We start from the raw sequence: 20153 nt of genomic DNA, 5'->3' as shown, positions 1-20153 counted from the left end.
TATATGTAGATGTATGTAATGGATAAATTACATTCAGACCACATTCTTTCAATCACCTGGGATATAGCTGCATTGTATATGATTGAAATATTATATAATGAAGTACTGAATATTAAGCATTATCAAAAATTCTCATGAAAGTCTATGTATTTTCTATTCATTAGCATCTATTTTGTTTCCTCACCTGCATTTCTCTACCCTAACTCCTTGCTTGTAGTTTCCATCATTATTAACAATGAATAATGTTCGATCATCTGCATTCTGGCCAACCTTAGGGTACAGCACAGTCTCCTGGTGACAGAAAATCCTAATTACTTAAATAGCCCTGTCTTTTTTTCTAAAAGTAGTTGTACAGTATGCTTCAAAATCAATGTTTCAGTTTATTAAATGTGGTACTCACATCAGAGTCACATACTGAGTCATCATTGGCATCTGCATCAATTCTTGTTGCAACATCCTCATACTCACAGGAAGCGAAAGAAAAACATTCGATTAACATTTCATTACTGTCAGTTAAGAAACACAATATTCATCTGATTAAACACAACATTTTGTGGAACTTATTGTTTACTTTCAATTGACAACAAAAATGTCTATGAAATACAAAATGTAATCTTCATATATTTGCACAACAGGTCTACTTTATTGTTGAGGGTATTTACAGATAAATCACTGAGACTGTAAGTAAAAATGCATTGAAAACTACACTCTTTGATTATATGTTTGATAATGTATAATATCTTACGTTTTAATACTCAGTTGATGATGAAGACAGTAGAAATGGTACATGAGCTAGGATAAGGGGAAGGCAGAGAAGGAAATTGACCCTATCCTTTTCAAATTCGCATTCGCCTTATGGAATTCTGAGAAACCACAGGAATCATAAATTTGGACATCCCAGAGAGGACTTGAATAGCTACCTTATTGAATGTTAGTCCAGTGTCTTACTAATGTGCCACATCACTCAGTGTTTGATAATCAGTTGTCTGACTTTCAGATATAAGCATAATATTATGGCATGACATTACTACACTTCAGAGTAACATTTTTGTAATATGCCTACTGCTATGATTTTAAACTTGATGCTACTTTTATTAACCTGCAACGTTTACTATATGAATGGAAGTACTTTTTTTTTTTCTAAGAGAGAGAGAGAGAGAGAGAGAGAGAGAGAGAGAGAGAGAGAGAGAGAGAGAGAGAGAGAGAGAGTGTGTGTGTGTGTGTGTGTGTGTGTGTGTTTGTTAGTTTGTTTTCGTTTCTGTTTTTGCCTATTCTATGAACCCGTAACATTATTTTACAATATTCCAGCTCCCATAAAATTAGCTGGCAATAACAAAGCCATTTTGTATACAGAAGAAATTTTCACCCAAATATCGGAACATAAAGAAGCAACTGAATAAACATTAGATCTAAGAGCCATGGTAAACATTAATTAATATTATGGTGTATGGTACAAAGATTTAATGATGAAATATCTATTAATATATTGTGACTAATCCAGTCACTTCAAGTAAAAACTGCCTTGAAAGTTTCTACGAAAATTACAGTTACTGTGTTTAATAAATGGGTAATATGACTTTTAACACACTAAAATGTCAAACATATGAGGTCTGTTCAAAAAATTCAGAACTTTGTCCACAAAATTTTTCTACGCATACCTTTCACCTATTGTACATGGCCTCCTTTGCAATACTCTCCTCCACAATTGATACACTGCTCCCACCACCATTTCCACTTCCAGAAGCAGGTTTGGCATGCTTCTTACCTATCATTGCAAATCTTTGTCCTTTCAATCGGATTTTTGACTTTGGGGGGGGGGGGGGGGGAGGAAAAAAAAAAAAAAAAAAAAAAAGACAGAAGTCCACAGGGGATAGGTATGGAGAGTACAGATGATGAATCAGCACAGTGAGTTTTTGTGCAATAGTCATGCACCAATAGGTCACAGTGTCTCACAGGTATCAAAATACGTCCTGATAATGTCATCAATTAACAGTTTGTCCCTGTAGCATGAATTCATGATAAACTAATTCTTCAAAGTCAAAGAAAACTATCAGCATGGCTTTGACATTTGACCTAACCTGACAAGCTTTTTCTTGTCTTGGAGAAACTTTCCAGACCCATTGTGGATACTGAACCTCGGTCTCAACATCATAACCATAGTCCTATGTCTCATAACCAGTTATGATTCTCTTAAGGAACATCTTGTTCTCATTTTCACAATCCTATACTTCACAGACTGTAAGGCAAAGGTCTTTCTGGCCTTGACTCATGAGCCGTGGCATGAATTTGGTGGCCACACAATGCATTCGAACATGCTGTGTCATGAGTTCATAACATGATGAAATGTTAAATTCTTCTGCAATCCCTTGAACAATCAGTCTTTGATTGGCACGCACAATTGTGTTGACATTCCTGACATGAGTTTTGTTGGCAAATATTGAAGGGTATCCTGAATGAGGGTCATCTTTAACTTATATCTGGCCATTTTTAAACCATGTGAACCATTTGTAACACTAAGTATGATTTAAGTACTCATCACCATAGGCCTCCTACATCATTTGGTTTGTCTCTGTAAAGGTTTCCCTGAGTTTCATGCAAAATTTAATGCAGTCATGTTGCTCCTCTAACGCTGCCATCTTGAAATTTGCAGACTGTGCGACATAATGTTGTACTTAATACAGCACTGAACAATAACTAACAGACAGACATACAGATTAGATCAGATTAGTACTTGTTCCATAGATCATGAGTACAACACTTCATAATGATGTGGAACATGTCAGGTTAATAAAATGGGTCTATACAAGATATTACAGTACACAAAATATTACATGAGACTTAATTTTTTTTGTGGGGGTTGGGGAAATTACCCATTTGCTATATCCAAAAATTCATCTAATGAGTATAAGGAGTTGCCATTAAGAAATTCTTTTAATTTCCTTTTTAAATGCTATATGGCTATCTGTCAGACTTTTGATGCTATTAGGCAAGTGACCAAAGACTTTTGTGGAAGCATAATTTACCCCCTTCTGAGCCAAAGTTAGGTTTAACGTTGAGTAGTGAAGATCATCCTTTCTCCTAGTGTTTTAGCCATGTACACTGCTATTACTTTTGAATATATATATATATATATATACACTTACGAAATTTGTTATTATCAATCCACTGTAGCCTTCACTGTAGCACTGTAGCCCCTATATATATATATATATATATATATATATATATATATATATATATATATATATATATATATATATATACAGTGCTACAGTGAAGGCTACAGTGAAGATCTCTAGCTCTTTAAATAAGTGTCTGCAGGATGATCTTGGATGAGCTCCAGCAATTATTCTGATTACACGCTTTTGAGCAATGAACACTCTTTTACTCAATAATGAGTTACCCTAGAATATGATGCCATACAAAAGCTGAGAATGAAAATAGGCGTGGTAAGCTAATTTACTGAGATGCATATCGCCAAAATTTGCAATGACCCTAATAGCATAAGTAGCTGAACTCAAATGTTTCAGCAGTTCCTCAGTGTGTTTTTTCCAGTTCAACCCCTCATCATTGCACACACCTAGAAATTTTGAATATTCTACCTTAGCTACTAATTTCTGATCGAAGTGTATATTTATTAATGGTGTCATTCCATTTACTGTGTGGAAATGTATATACTGTGTTTTGTCAAAGTTTAATGAGAGCCCATTTGCAGATAACCACTCAATTATTTTCTGAAAAACATTGTTTACAATTTCACCAGTTAATTCTCGTCTGTTGGGTGTTATAGTTATATCATCGGCAAAAAGTACCAGTTTTGCATCTTCGTGAATATAGAATGGCAAGTCATTAATATATATTAAGAACAGCAGAGGACCCAAGACTGAACCTTGCAGCACCCCATTCTTGAATGTTCCCCAGTTTGAGAAATCACCAATTTTTTGCATATTATGTGAACTGCTTATTTCAACTTTCTGCACTCTTCCAGTTAGGTACAATTTAAACCATTTGAGCATTGTCCCATTCATACCACAGTACTTGAGCTTATCTAGAAGCATTCCATGATTTACACAATCAAAAGCCTTTGATAGATCACAAAAAATCCCAACGGGTCACTTCTGGTTACTCAGAGCATTTAATATTTCATTAGTGAAAGTATATATAGCATTTTCCATTGAAAAACCCTTCTTGAAACCAAACTGACATTTTGTTAAGACTCTATTTTTTGAAAGGTGTGAAGCTACTCTACAATACATTACTTTTTCAAGAATTTTGGATAAGGCAGTCAGAAGAGAGATTGGACAGTAGTTTTTGACATCAGATGTATCCCCTTCTTTATGCAGTGGTTTAACAATGGCATACTTTAGTGTATCTGGGAAAATACCCTGCTTCAGAGAGCTATTACATATGTGGCTAAGAATCCCACTTATTTCTTGGGAACAAGCTTTTATTATCCTGCTGGAAATGCCATCAATTCTATGTGAGCTTTTATTCTTGAGAGAGTTTATTATCTTCCCAATTTCAGAAGGAGAGGTGGGTGGAATTTCAGTTGTATCAAATGGTGTGGGTAAGGCCTCTTCCATTAACTGCCTTGCTCCTTGTAATGAACATTTAGATCCTACTTTCTCTACAACATTTAAAAAATGATTATTCAAAATGTTTTCAATTTCCAGCTTGTTGTTTATCAAGTTTCCATTCGCTTTGATGGTGATGCTGTCATCCTATACTCTTGGTTGCCCTGTCTCCCTCGTAATAATATTCCAAATTGTTTTGATTTTGTTATCAGAGGTATTAATCTCAGACATGATGCACATGCTTCTGGACTTTTTAATAACCTTTCTTAAAGTGGCACAGTAGTTTTTATAATATTTGGCTGTTTCTAGGTCATTACTCTTTCTTGTTGTTAGATACAGTGGTTACAAGATATTTTTATTCCTTTAGTAAGCCAAGGGTTTTTGCATGGTTTCCTATAATTAGATTTAACTACTTTCTTGGGGAAAGAGTTTTCAAATTCTCTTACAAGTGTATCATGAAATAAGATATTTTATGTTGCGGCGTAACAAGACAGCTACGCCACACTGAAGTAGCTGAAAGGCACGCGTATTTCAAGGAGGCTAGATAGAGGTCTGAAACAGGATACTTATTAATGTTATAAAGAAAAGTATGTAGCTACTAGAACACTTAACTTTTATATCTTCATTGGTTTACAATGTTCTTGGTGATACAAGTGAGACTCTATCTTGAGGTACATGCAATGTTACAAATGACGCCTTGCTAGGTCGTAGCCATGGACTTAGCTGAAGGCTATTCTAACTGTCTGCTCGGCTAATGAGCAATGCATGCTAACTATCTGCTCGGCTAATGAGCGATGCTTCGTCCGTGTAATCGCTAGCAATGTCGTCCATACAACTGGGGCGAGTGCTAGTCCATATCTCGAGACCTGCCTTGTGGTGGCGCTCGGTCTGCGATCACACAGTGGCGACACGCGGGTCCGACATGTACTAAATGGACCGCGGCCGATTCAAGCTACCACCTAGCAAGTGTGGTGTCTGGCGGTGACACCACATTTTAAATTAGACTAGGTTGAGGTGTACAAGGAACCCGATGCTAACTGCTGAAGATTTTCTCTGAAATTTCTAATTGTTCAGTCATTAATTGAACACACAACTTTGGATGGTAGTTTTGAATTACTGAATGGAGCTATGTCATATACTGTAACTCGCTGAGCATCATGATCAGAAAGCCCATACTCAATAGGACAAGAATTTATGTTTTTAAGCCTATCTTGGTCTATAAAAGTGTTATCTATCAGTATGCTGCTGTCCTTTACTACCCAGGTAGGAAAATTAATGACAGATGTCAAATTGAAAGAACCGAGCAAGACTCCCAGGTCATTCTTCCTATTACATTCTTTCAGTGAATCAACATTGAAGTACCCACAAATAATAATTTGCTTTCCCCTTTCTGACAGATAGCACAACAAGGCATCAGTTTTCCAGGAGTAAATGAAAGTTTCCTGAAGGGGACCTATATACTGCTACAATTATAACAGAGCCATCCTTCAGTTTAAGTTGACAGTCACATGCTTCTATATGTTGCTCTAGACAAAACTTTTTGTATCTAAGCTTTCTACACAGTGATAACTTTTGACATATATGGCAACTCTTCCTCTCACCTTATTCTCTCTACCCATATGTGCAGCTAGTTTATAACCACTGATATTTACCATTTCCATATTAGACACAATGTGATGCTCAGACAGGCATAGTATATCTATTATGTTATCAGATTCAATGCCGTCTAAACAAACCAGGAGCTCATCTACTTTATTCTTCAATCCCAGAATATTTTGGTGAAAAATGGTAACATTATTTTTTACTTTACTTTTGTGTGAATCTACATTTTTCTTTAATCCACCAATATTTTGGTTAAATATAGTAACATTATTATTTACTTTCCTGTTGTGAGAATTTTGTGAGTTTTGGACCTCTTTAGCACCTGCCTGTCTGAACTTCTCATTGCACACTGATATTAGTCTAAAAAAGAGGTACATCCATGAGTACTAGTGTCCCCCCTTATGGATTTCGCTAACAACCCTGCCAGTTTACCCTTCCCTTTTGTATTGAGGTGTAGGCCCTGCCTTGTGAAATCCCCCCTATCAATAGCCTTGACAGGAACCAATCCAATGTCTGACAGAGTGGCCGCCCTACACAACTGAGCCAACTCCATATTTACCCTCCTGACAGAGCGGTTCAACTGGGGCTGATCATGCCACACAAAAGCAGGCACCAGCCCAACCCTGGTATGGGTCATTGCTAAGGCTATTTTCACCAGGTCACACTCAATACTGTAGCCCTGATCCCTATCTATACTGTTTCCCACTCCACCCACTATCATCACATGATCCTGCTTTGTGAACAATGGAACTTCTGGTAGTTACACATTAAACATAGGTGCGTGCAGGGATGCCAACTGCATTTCACTTCTACACAGCATTGGTGCAAAACTATGAATGTTCCAGAATGTTTTGAACAGACTTCATACAGCTGAGAAAAACTTCTCCGGGCATAGTACTCTGTAGGACTGTAGAGACACATAGAACCTTAATTCTTTCTCAACTGAATAAATCAGAAGTGAAATTGTAACTGTGTGTGTAGCCTAAGAATGTTCTATATCACCTGGAATAGGCACCTTCTCCATGTCCTATAAGTGTACTATAGTACCGTAACAATGTTGAAGGATCAGAAGTACATATTGAAATGAACAGTCAGTGATGAAAATTAATTATTGCTTACTATTTATAACATCCTCCAAATGAAGTTTTCAGAATTGTAACTGGTATTACTAGTACCTTTTCTCAAATTTTTAACTTTATTTCAATTTCAAACAGAATCATAAAAATAGCTAAGTTTTTATCTACAACACTGGAATGTATGCTTTAACTGTCTTCAAATAGGACCTGTTATATCTGTGTTCTATATAATGCTACTGTACATGTGTGTATGTAGCTGCTCTAATTCAGTGTTGTAATTCTGTTACAATTATACTCCCAGAATACTGTTGGAAACTGCACTGCCAAGGATTTAACAGTTTTAATTAACACACTTTACTATGAGGAGATGGTTGATCAATGTTTTCAGTTGCAAGCACTTCAATGACATCAGACACTGCTGTTTCTGTCTAACCAGATTTACTGGTATAGAAATTTGTTAAATTCATATTGTGTATTTGCATTATTTATGTAAAGCTAATAGTCCAACTGATAAACATTAGCATGTGTCCAAATTGGACAATTACTATTCATTATACCATACTTCAATAATTGATGTCAATATATTGTGTGTGGTGGATTTAACTATAACAGTCTCTCATTTCTTCATAAATGTATCTGTATTACATTGGTTTTTGTTCGTTCAGCAGAAGTCAGTGACATAATTTGGTCTTGACTAAAAACAATTTCAATTGTTTATTGTAATGTTTAGGTAACACTTTTATGATAAAGATATTAAACGATAGTGAGATCAGAAAGGCTAAGTTATACTTATTCAAATAGCATGGTAAGGCATATTGTAGGCATCGCCACTGTGACAGGTCATTTTAAAACACTATCAAGGAATATTACAAGCTAAATCCATAAGGTAGATGAAATTCTGTTAAGGAGTAGTCTACTCTCAAAAACTAGATCAACTGACATGCTAAGAGTGAACAGAAATCAGTTAATATTACTGAAGATTTAAACTTATCATATATGCCCCATAGCTTGTTTGATTTTGAAACTTGACTACTTTACACAGAATTTCATTCTGATAAGCTTCAGAATAGTATATACAATGTATACTCACAATATGATCATCTTGAAAGTAGCTACTGAAGTCATAAGCTGAGTTTGATATAACCTCTTCAATATAATGACTGAAAAACAAATATTCTTCTGTTAGTTGGGTACCTTGCAAGTTTACAAATGCTGACACAATTAAAAATTCATTTCAACAGAAATATTCAAATTTTGTTATGTCTTTTACAATTATTTTTTCCTCCTTGAGTGCCATGAACCAATTCAATCAATCCCAGTCAGTTAACAAAATAAATTACTTTCCATGATTTTTTTGGAATATGTGAATGATAGATACATGTGCGAGAGTGAGTAAAAATTTTCACTTCTTACAAGTGAAAAATTTCAGCTTACATCACAAGACTCAGGTGGTAGCTAAGTCAGACTTTCCACTACATGAAGTAGTTTTCATTCTTGTTGTTGTTGTTGTTGATCATGATGATGTGCCTGGCTTCTTGAGTGTTTGACATCATGATCTCTAGTGCACATACTAATAAAATTCTGAGAAATTGAGCAACTCTTGCAACACACTAAAAACAACAACACAATGCATCCAGGTGCACAGTCGAATGTTTTCCTCTCTCCTCTTTTTGCTAGCAGCGTATAGGAGTACTGAATCATATGGATCATTTTCTCAGCTATGAATATCTTTTTAATCAGTTGGAGGGCACTGAAGTAGCTGAGAAAAATTTTCACACCATATCTGCTTCATTGCCTTCAGGAAAACAAATAAGCTGCCACAAGAGTCACCCTAATTAGCACTATTGGTCAACAGTGCAATAAAAACAAGGTGGTGATTTACATATACCTCGTCAAAACACACAAGTATTTGAATCGCCTTACTGTCAGCATGGAGACAACAACCTGTAAACTTCAATGTTGAAGATTTTATTAAAACCTTGATTTGGCCAAGATTGCAATGTAGAAAACAGTGATTAATAGTTTCAACTAAAGTGGTAATCTTCAGATCTGGAAATTGCTATAGAAGGTCACAAATATTTCATAATACAGTAGCATTAACAAGAATAATTACGTAAAAGCTGTTGGTCATTATGGCGTTAATATCCTTGAGGCCAGGTCAGACATAGAACTACTACTACTACTACTACTACTACTACTACTACTACTACTACTACTAGTCCTCCCGAACAGGCCATGAAGGCTCAACAGTACTGACCGGCCACCATGTCATCCTCAGCCCATAGGCATCACTGGATGTGGATATGAAGGGGTACGTGGTCAGGATACCACTCTCCCGGCCGTATGTCAGTTTCCAAGACCGGAGCCACTACTTCTCAATCAGGTAGCTCCTCAGTTTGCCTCACAAGGACTGAGTGCACCACACTTGCCAACAGCACTTGGCAGACTGGGTGGTCACCCATCCAAGTGCTAACCCAGCCCAACAGCACTTAACTTTGTTGATCTGACAGGAACCGATGTTACCACTGCAGCAAGGCCACTGGCCAGATGTAGAACAAAACACAATAGAATTTTGCCCAAGTTCACCATAAGTAACAGCACTGACTTAACATTGAAGTTTAGCATTTATTCAGACACTGATATAGGTCTACCCATCATACATTCCAATAACCTTGGATCTATATTAACAATTATTTCTAGTTATAATCCTTTATATCCTCACTAAAAGTTCTATAAATACTGTATATATTACACTACATTACCTTGCACAATGACATTAGTTCGAGATCTTCATTCTTGTGTTAATGAAGCCACCACTATTTACTCCTAGTGAATGCTGCTGTCTTTTGACTTGCATGGTGTTTGGTGAGAGTTTATTTTTGAGCACATCATTATGTTAAGCTACATTTTATAAATATAATGTTGATATTTATGTATGGCTTTGTAATTAGTCATTGGCTATCTAAGATGACCACACTTGGAAGTTGTTCACACTACTTGTTTTTCTGCTTTGATTGTTATTCTGTTCTATGTATCATAATATGGGCACATTTTACATGTAATTAGTAGTAATGATAAGAGCAGCTAGTACATTTCTTGAGCATTAGTTCATGTTTCACATATACATAAAGCCATGTAAGACTTCCACTACCAGCCATTTGTTAAAATTATTTAACTTCTTACAACAAGCTGCAGATGAATTTTATATGTATTGTATTATAGTTTATATTACTTACAACAACATTAGTTGACCAGCATTGCCTTTTATAAGGTCGCTGTCGTACCTAGAGGTTGTCTTTTTCCTGGCTTTCATATTGTTCAGTGAGGTCCCATGTAATTTCATTTAGCATCTGGTTAAACAGTAGTTGGTGTTTTTATAGTTAAAAATGTAAAGGTTAAAATGTTATTTGTGTTAATTCTCTCTCTGTGATATAATTAGCTTTTCATGACATTAGGCCATCTCTAGCTTCAGTTTCATTACACAGATTTTACTAATTTTATAGCTCCATCTATTGGTTATATCATTTATTTTAAAATCACTACTTTGTTATTTTTTCCCTTTTAATTATTGTATCACATTACATCCCATTTCATTACACTGTACTGCCACCTAGTGGCATTTTCACTAACTTGTTAGCCCATGTATGCAGTGCCAATCAGTTTGTTTACTACCTTTTATTTATTTATTTATTTATTTATTTATTTTTATTTGTTCATCCATTCATAGACAAAATTATTTGCATGGATGTCATCATTACACACATACACATATATATTCATAATTTATGAGGTACATAAGGTAATGGAAAAAAAACCAGGCTATACATAAGAAGTTCATAATACGAATATAAATGCAAGCAATTTGTCACTCATTATGTTAGGCAGGAGCCTGCTTCAAAAAAAGAGAAATGAACTGGAAGACTCTTCGAGTAATTCACCTGGGTTTTGTATTGCATGGAGTAAATTACAGACTACAAGCTACTGTGTTGTTTACAAGGATACTCCACCCTCTTGGTCTGCTTTGTAATTGATCAAGTTACTTATTTATTTGCAATAATTTTATGTTGCATGAACTCTGTAATGCAGTAAAAAATATTTTAGTGAATATTCTTTAAGTTATGTTTTAAGTTTATAGACTCCCTTTATGTCTTCTATCTCTTTTGCAGTTTATATCTGGTTTAATGATCATGTATGGAATTCTGAATGAGATTTTCACTCTGCAGCAGAGTGTGTGCTGATATGAAACTTCCTGGCAGATTAAAATGGTGTGCCAGACCGAGACTCTAACTCGGGACCTTTGCCTTTCCGATGGTAGAGCACTTGCCCAAGAAAGGCAAAGGTCCCGAGTTCGAGTCTCGGTCCGGCACACAGTTTTAATCTGCCAGGAAGTTTCATATCAGCGCACACTCCACCGCAGAGTGAAAATCTCATTCTGGAAACATCCCCCAGGCTGTGGCTAAGCCATATCTCTGCAATATCCTTTCTTTCAGGAGTGCTAGTTCTACTAGGTTCGCAGGAGCGCTTCTGTAAAGTTTGGAAGGTAGGAGACTAGGTACCGGCAAAAGTATAGCTGTGAGGACAGGGCGTGAGTTGTGCTTGGGTGGCTCAGATGGTAGAGCACTTGGCTGATAGGCAAAAGGTCCCGAGTTCGAGTCTTGGTCCAGCACACAGTTTTAATCTGCCAGGAAGTTTCATGTATGGAATTGTTCACTGCATGCTGTTCTTTTTTCCATTTTTTAAATAGAAACTGTACTTTGGAATATATGTTCATTTGGAACTGACAACAATACACAATTTTTTGAATAACTCAATGCAGTGGGCTTTTTTGTGGCTCTTGCTCATTATTCTGATGGATTGTTTTTGCAGTCTGAACACATTTTCTACAATTTGTGCATTTTCACCCCAGAATATTATGCAATAACTGATGTATGTGTGCATAGTATGTTGCCTTTAGACATGAGCTATTGCACACTGTGGCTATTATTCATAGGGAACAGCGTATTTTAAGTTCTGCTGTATTAGATTTTTTCCGTTTGACTGACAATGTGACCAGGCATTGTGAGTCAATGTTATGTTCAAAACACTGCAATGATGTTTTTACAATATGATTTACACTTGTATATTGTAAATACAACAATAAGGTATGTTTTCATTGGAATTTTGTTGCAAATAGCTTTGTGCTATTGGGCTTGGATTATATTAATGTGATTTTATTTTTTCTGTTCTACAACTGTCATTTCCTTAAGGATGTTAATACTGTAATGACAAAGTGTCTTACTTATTCTCTTGATTTATCATCATGTATTTGTTTTCTAATATGTACTGGTACTCCTAACAGCTTTTGTGTGATTGTTGTTCTTAACTCTATTGTATTTCAAAACATTTCTGACTTTTTATCTTTTATAGCAATTTCTGTATCTGAAGGGGACCATTTTTAGTTGTTGAAACTAGTAATCACTCTTTTCTATATAGCAATGTTGACCAAAGAAATGTTTTAATAAAATCTATAAGATTCATATATGTATTTGTTGTGTCAGTTTCTGAAAGATAAGTATTCACAGATGTAGAAAACTCTCATTGCTCTAGAATTCGTATCTCAATGATCACTGTTGTGTGTGACAAAATTGTAATTTTGCAATCCAAGACTGATTTCCTTACATTGGATTGCATATAAGACCAACAGATATAATGATGACAGGTATATTCACCATGTAACCACAACCAAGAATGTTTTTATGATGAAAAGAGCAAAGGTATAAATTTGAAAACCTATCAGCAACTAAAAAAGCACTGAATGGGGCTCCTTGGTTCAGATGCTATACTTTTTATAGCAGTTAAAGATGGCAATACACTTAAAAGCACAATCCTGGTGGATACAGCTCTCTTTCATAAAATGAACTGAAAGGACATTACTGAGCCATCATCTGAATTAATGCAGAAAGATGAATGACAATAAAAATATATAGTAGTGCCTTGAGGAATCCCAAATGTAGACTGACAATTTCCCTTCAATGAATTAGCAGTTCCTAAAATAACAGTTCAAATCTCATCCACAGTCTACAAGCCACAGCAGAGTGCATGGAAGAAGGTACAGGGGATATACCAAGACATGGAAACACCAAAAACAAAACACAGTACCATGCCTAATACAGTTTATAAAAACCATTTGCATCCAAAGCAGCTTCCAGTCATCTCAGAATGAACAAACAAGGTCCTGTATGGTTTTCAATGGAATCTCGTACCATTCTTCCTGCAGTGGCAAATACAGGTAACCATGATGAAGGTGGAGAGTGATTGCACATGATTCTCACCAAAGCAGACTACAAAGGCTCAGTAATATTTAGATATAGCAACTATGGTGGCCACAGAAGATGTGACAATTCCTCCTTGCACTCACAAAACTACTCCTGGATGATGCAAGCAGTTTTAACAAGGGCCATGTCATCTTGGAACATACCATTGGGGAATAAACATTGTGCTGTTGGATGGATCTGATAACCCAAAAAGCTCATTTCACTCATACAACTTTCCAAAGTAGCCATGGGGCCCATGGAATACCACAGTAGGGCTGGCCAAAAGATCACCAAACCCCCACCACATTTCACTCCTGGGGTGTAAACTTGACTAGAAATTGGAAACAGTATGCAACAAGACTCATCCTACTAGGTGTCTTACTTCCACTGCACTGTAACACAGATTTTATGTCTTCAGCTGAAAGTTTTTCTATTATGGGAGTTTTCATCACTGATAAAGTGTTATGGAATTCCAGCACATCCTGGAACTCCCAGCTTATGGAAATCACTTCATGTTGTTTTGGTGCTGACAGGATTCACCAGTGAGACATTCAGTTCTGCATTGACTTTGGCAGTTGTTGTCCTCTTTATTTTTTATCTCACTTGGTTTCAGTGATAACCTGCCATGGTCCCTCAACACACTTTTGTCCATATTGTGCCTGAGCTGTTGATTTTCCATTTTCAATGTATGCAGTATAAATCTTGGATGTGTTGGCTCTTGAAACACCAAAAACTTTGGCTACCTTGATTATGGAAGCATCCATCATATGAGCACAAACAATGTGCCCTCATTTGAATACACCAAGGTCCATCACAATGCACTCACAACTACTTAAAACACTGTTCTGACAAGGACTCATTCTCACAAGGTGTTGAGGACAACACAAAGGTGCCTTTCACGGAGAAATACAATGGTGGAACCTAAATGCTTTGTTAGTGTCTGCATTTATGTTTAGGCATGAGTTTGTCACTAGGTTTCCATATTTTTGTCCAGATCCTGTACTTCTCCTTGTTCCATGTATTAGCATTTTGTCCTGTTCTGTTAGTGTATAGCACATGAGAAGATTTACTGTTTAATTGACTCTGTGAGTTCTCTGATTAGCATAATCTTGTCTGTATGGTCCCTACTGTATCAATACAGAAGTGGCTGTAGTACATTTCTAGATTCCTCCCTTATTACTGACTCCTGAAATGTAACTTGGCTTTTGTGGGATAGGTGACAAGTATACTCTGGTATCTTCCAGGTCAGATTTTTCATCGTTTTTATGACACTCACCTGTTAGTTAAACAAAGTGGAATACTATTCATGCTCCTCTTCTATGTGTACATTCAGTATCTACTGTTAATCCTATTCGGTATGAACCACAACCCATCATCAACACTATAGGCTGAGTCACATGAGTGTTCTGTAAGCCATCTCCTTTGTAGAAAGTCAGTATTTTCCCAGTTCTCTACCAATGAAACAAAGCCCGCCACTTGCTTTCTTTACAACTGAGCATATGTAAGCAGTCCATCTCATGTTACCTGGTACCACACATATGATCATAGTTTTGTTAATCATCATTGGTGTGTTACCGAACTCCAATTCTTTTCAGAAATCAAGAAATACTATATCAATCTGGTTGTCATGTAAGGTAATTGAAGGTTGGGCTTTGTGTGATAGATTTTTATGGAATCCATACCTGTTAGCATAGAGGTGGCCATTCTGTTTGAGATAATATGTTATGCTTGAGTCCAAAATTTGTTATAAGGTATTACAATCTGTGGGTGTAAATGATGTAAGATGGTAGTTCTGTGGTTCACTTCTCTATGTTCTTTGTAGTTGAGTGTGACTCGTGATTTCTTCCAATGATATGGCACAGTCTTTTTTGTTCAAAGAATCTGCAGTATACTATATTAATGTGCATGATAATATCAACTGCAAAGTCTGTAGAGGATCTGACAGGGGTCCATCAGGCCATTGAGCATTGTTCAATATTAATGTCTTCAGCTGTTTCTCAATGCCGAACGCCAATTTCTGTATCATTCACTCCTTCAGTTATTCCTCTATCTATCTTACAGCCATACTTAGACATATGTCACTGACTCACAGTGCACCAATTGTGAGGGGCTCACACCAAAAAATTGACTTCACATTAGAATCCCACAAATATGCTCTTGTCTCAACTATTTCCACTCATCAGTGACAGTTTCTGATTTGCCCTGCAGATGACAGTGCATTAGCTAATAATAAGTACTTAGTGGGGATATCTAATATGTATATGATGGGTTTAATTTTAATTCAATCATAACATGAATTTACTAGGAACTGTATTGCTATTAAAATACTCTATGCACCTGTTGCTAAGATAGAAATTCTCAGTTCAAGTGAAATTATTATATTTTTCTTACACACACAATTACTCAGTTACAGTCCTGTTACTGAATGAAGATTTAGTCACCAATTGACTGCATCTTCAGTAGCAGGTACATTTATGAATATTCATGTAGGTTTTGCCACAAATAACCTGTCTCATGAAACTTTTCATGTTTCACTTGTTTCACTAACTGGGCATGATTTACATTACAAAAATACATTATCTAAATCTGTGCTTCTTATAAAGTTCTCTTGTGCTTATCTAGCCTTTCCATCACATTTTAATAAGTAACTAAATTCTTCTATATGAACAGTTTGCCATAGCAACATTATACTCATCCTCATTTTATAGGACATGATTAGCTCCTTACTTAAAGGCTTTCTTGTGAGAGATGCCACTGCATCCCACTACTTCACTTAGCTAGGTGTCAGTGTACTCTCAGTTGGTTTCCAGCAGAGAAAAACGTGGCCTGAGCAGTGCTTAGTGGTGCTTGCTGCATGTCTTGCAAATAATGAACAAATATATACCCCCAATTGTAAAATAAATGAAGGAATATACACTGCCTGGCAAAAAAGTTAAGTGAAAATAAAGAGCTGAATCACTCGGAAAGGAAGGAGGAAATGAAATGAAACTTCATGAGCTGAGAGGTTATATGATGCTACTTCAGTGATTAAAAGAGAAAGTCAAATTAACAAAGAATTTGCCTGTATGAACCTACTTATCAGTAAGGTGTTACACTACTCTGACCTGGATGCATGCAGGCACTGATTCCATTAGAAATGGTGTCATGCAGGCACTGTACTCCCTCCTGAAGCAAGCTAGTGCACCACTGTTGTAATGCAGTGTAACTATAATAATAGTGCTTCATCTTTATGTAAGTACAGATATACACTCCTGGAAATGGAAAAAAGAACACATTGACACCGGTGTGTCAGACCGACCATACTTGCTCCGGACACTGCGAGAGGGCTGTACAAGCAATGATCACACGCACGGCACAGAGGACACACCAGGAACCGCGGTGTTGGCCGTCGAATGGCGCTAGCTGCGCAGCATTTGTGCACCGCCGCCGTCAGTGTCAGCCAGTTTGCCGTGGCATACGGAGCTCCATCGCAGTCTTTAACACTGGTAGCATGCCGCGACAGCGTGGACGTGAACCGTATGTGCAGTTGACGGACTTTGAGCGAGGGCGTATAGTGGGCATGCGGGAGGCCGGGTGGACGTACCGCCGAATTGCTCAACACGTGGGGCGTGAGGTCTCCACAGTACATCGATGTTGTCGCCAGTGGTCGGCGGAAGGTGCACGTGCCCGTCGACCTGGGACCGGACCGCAGCGATGCACACCAAGTCCGTAGGATCCTACGCAGTGCCGTAGGCGACCGCACCGCCACTTCCCAGCAAATTAGGGACACTGTTGCTCCTGGGATATCGGCGAGGACCATTCGCAACCGTCTCCACGAAGCTGGGCTACGGTCCCGCACACCGTTAGGCCGTCTTCCGCTCACGCCCCAACATCGTGCAGCCCGCCTCCAGTGGTGTCGCGACAGGCGTGAATGGAGGGACGGATGGAGACGTGTCGTCTTCAGCGATGAGAGTCGCTTCTGCCTTGGTGCCAATGATGGTCGTATGCGTGTTTGGCGCCATGCAGGTGAGCGCCACAATCAGGACTGCATACGACCGAGGCACACAGGGCCAACACCCGGCATCATGGTGTGGGGAGCGATCTCCTACACTGGCCGTACACCACTGGTGATCGCCGAGGGGACACTGAATAGTGCACGGTACATCCAAACCGTCATCGAACCCATCGTTCTACCATTCCTAGACCGGCAAGGGAACTTGCTGTTCCAACAGGACAATGCACGTCCGCATGTATCCCGTGCCACCCAACGTGCTCTAGAAGGTGTAAGTCAACTACCCTGGCCAGCAAGATCTCCGGATCTGTCCCCCATTGAGCATGTTTGGGACTGGATGAAGCGTCGTCTCAGGCGGTCTGCATGTCCAGCACGAACGCTGGTCCAACTGAGGCGCCAGGTGGAAATGGCATGGCAAGCCGTTCCACAGGACTACATCCAGCATCTCTACGATCGTCTCCATGGGAGAATAGCAGCCTGCATTGCTGCGAAAGGTGGATATAGACTGTACTAGTGCCGACATTGTGCATGCTCTGTTGCCTGTGTCTATGTGCCTGTGGTTCTGTCAGTGTGATCATGTGATGTATCTGACCCCAGGAATGTGTCAATAAAGTTTCCCCTTCCTGGGACAATGAATTCACGGTGTTCTTATTTCAATTTCCAGAAGTGTATTTGCAACAAATGCTGCCCCGCCACTTACAATTGTCCCACTAGTATCTATTTAGTTACCAGCATCCAATTTTTTTGTATTTATACAGCAATCTCCAGCAGTATAAACATGTACACGAATGTATAAACATGTGAGGATGGGCGCAAGCCCGAAACCGGTCATGCGGCAAATAAATAACGTTTTATTGTGACTGGTAGTAGATATTTTTCTACACCCTATAAAGGAACAGTCATGGAGTGTGACAGCATCCACCATGGATAAAATTCTTTCAAAGGTTGATGTTTGGTTATTCAGAGTATATAATTTTTGAACCATGAAAGCATATATAGCCTGTTGAATAGACTTTCTGAGAACCAAATTAATGTTTTGTTAGTACATCATTTTTTCAAATATGTGAAGGTAATCTTGAATATATTATTATTTTAGGTAAAGCTGTCAGAAGTGAGACTGGGTAGTAGTTGTTAGCATCAGACTTGTCCAATTTTTGTGCAATGGTTTGACAATGGTGTATTTCAGTCTATCAAGAAATGTTCTGGGTGGAGATTTTAATTTGCCAGATATAGACTGGGAGACTCAAACGTTCATAATGGGTGGAAAGGACAAAGAATCCAGTGAAATTTTTTTAAGTGCTTTATCTGAAAACTACCTTGAGAAGTTAAACAGAGAACTGACTTGTGGCGATAACATATTAGACCTTCTGGTGACAAACAGACCCAAACTATTTCAAACACTTAATGCAGAACAGGGAATCGGCGATCATAAAGCAGTTACTGCATCGATGATTTCAGCTGTAAATAGAAATATTAAAAAAGGTAGGAAGATTTTTCAGTTCAGCAAAAGTGACAAAAAGCAGATTTCAGAGTACCTGATGGCTCAACACAAAAGTTTTGTCTAAAGTACAGATGATGTTGAGGATCAGTGGACAAAGTTCAAAACAATCGTACAATAAGTGTTACATGAGTATGTGCCAAGCAAGATTGTAAGTGATGGAAAAGAGCAACTGTGGTACAACAACCATGTTAGAAAACTGCTGTGGAAGCAAAGGGAACTTCACAGCAAACATAAACATAGCCAAAGCCTTGCAGACAAACAAAAATTACAGGAAGCGAAATGTAGTGCGAGGAGAGCTATGCGAGAGGCGTTCAATGAATTCAAAAGTAAAGTTCTATGTATTGACTTGGCAGAAAATCCTAAGAAATTTTGGTCTTATGTCAAAGCGGTAGATGGATCAATACAAAATGTCCAGACACTCTGTGACAAAAATGGTACTGAAACAGAGGATGACAGACTAAAGGCCGAAATACTAAATGTCTTATTCCAAAGCTGTTTCACAGAGGGAGACTGCACTGTAGTTCCTTCTCTAAATTGTCGCACAGATGACAAAATGTAGTTATCGAAATAGATGACAGAGGGATAGAGAAACAATTAAAATTGCTCAAAAGAGGAAAGGCCACTGGACCTCATGGGATACCAGTTCAATTTCACACAAAGTACGGGAAGGAACTTGCCCCCCTTCTTGCAGCCGTGTACTGTAGGTCTCTAGAAGAGCGTAGCATTCCAAAGGATAGGAAAAGGGCACAGATCATCCCTGTTTTCGAGAAGGGACATCGAACAGATGTGCAGAACTATAGACCTATATCTCTAACGTCAATCAGATGTAGAATTTTGGAACACATATTATGTTCGAGTATAATGACTTTTCTGGAGACTAGAAATCTACTCAGTAGGGATCAGCATGGGTTTCGAAAAAGACGATCGTGTGGAACCCAGCTTGGGCTAATCATCCATGAGACTCAGAGGGCCATAGACACAGGTTCCCAGGTAGATGCCGTGTTTCTTGACTTCCACAAGGCATTCGATACAGTTCCCCACAGTCGTTTAATGAACAAAGTAAGAGCATCTGTAGCATGTCATCTTTGTGGTGTAGCAATTTTAATGGCCAGTAGT

At 37.9% G+C, this 20153-nt stretch overlaps 1 protein-coding gene across 1 annotated transcript in view; it reads right to left on the bottom strand.

Annotated features, from left to right (window-relative positions):
- The window catches only part of LOC126470373 (uncharacterized), a 502532-nt gene that overhangs the window by 19938 nt on the left and 462441 nt on the right, over positions 1 to 20153 (bottom strand). The window contains exons 5-7 of the mRNA XM_050098194.1: positions 8343 to 8412; positions 401 to 463; positions 185 to 291 (exon numbers count right to left, since the gene is read on the bottom strand). Of these exons, the coding sequence (XP_049954151.1) occupies positions 185 to 291; positions 401 to 463; positions 8343 to 8412 (240 nt within the window). The remainder of the gene's footprint in view (positions 1 to 184; positions 292 to 400; positions 464 to 8342; positions 8413 to 20153) is intronic.

The sequence above is a fragment of the Schistocerca serialis genome, chromosome 3, assembly GCF_023864345.2.
Source record: "Schistocerca serialis cubense isolate TAMUIC-IGC-003099 chromosome 3, iqSchSeri2.2, whole genome shotgun sequence".
NCBI classification, from domain to species: domain Eukaryota; kingdom Metazoa; phylum Arthropoda; class Insecta; order Orthoptera; family Acrididae; genus Schistocerca; species Schistocerca serialis.
The sequence above is the reverse complement of the archived record's forward strand: the minus strand, read 5'-3'. Positions and strand labels throughout refer to the sequence as shown.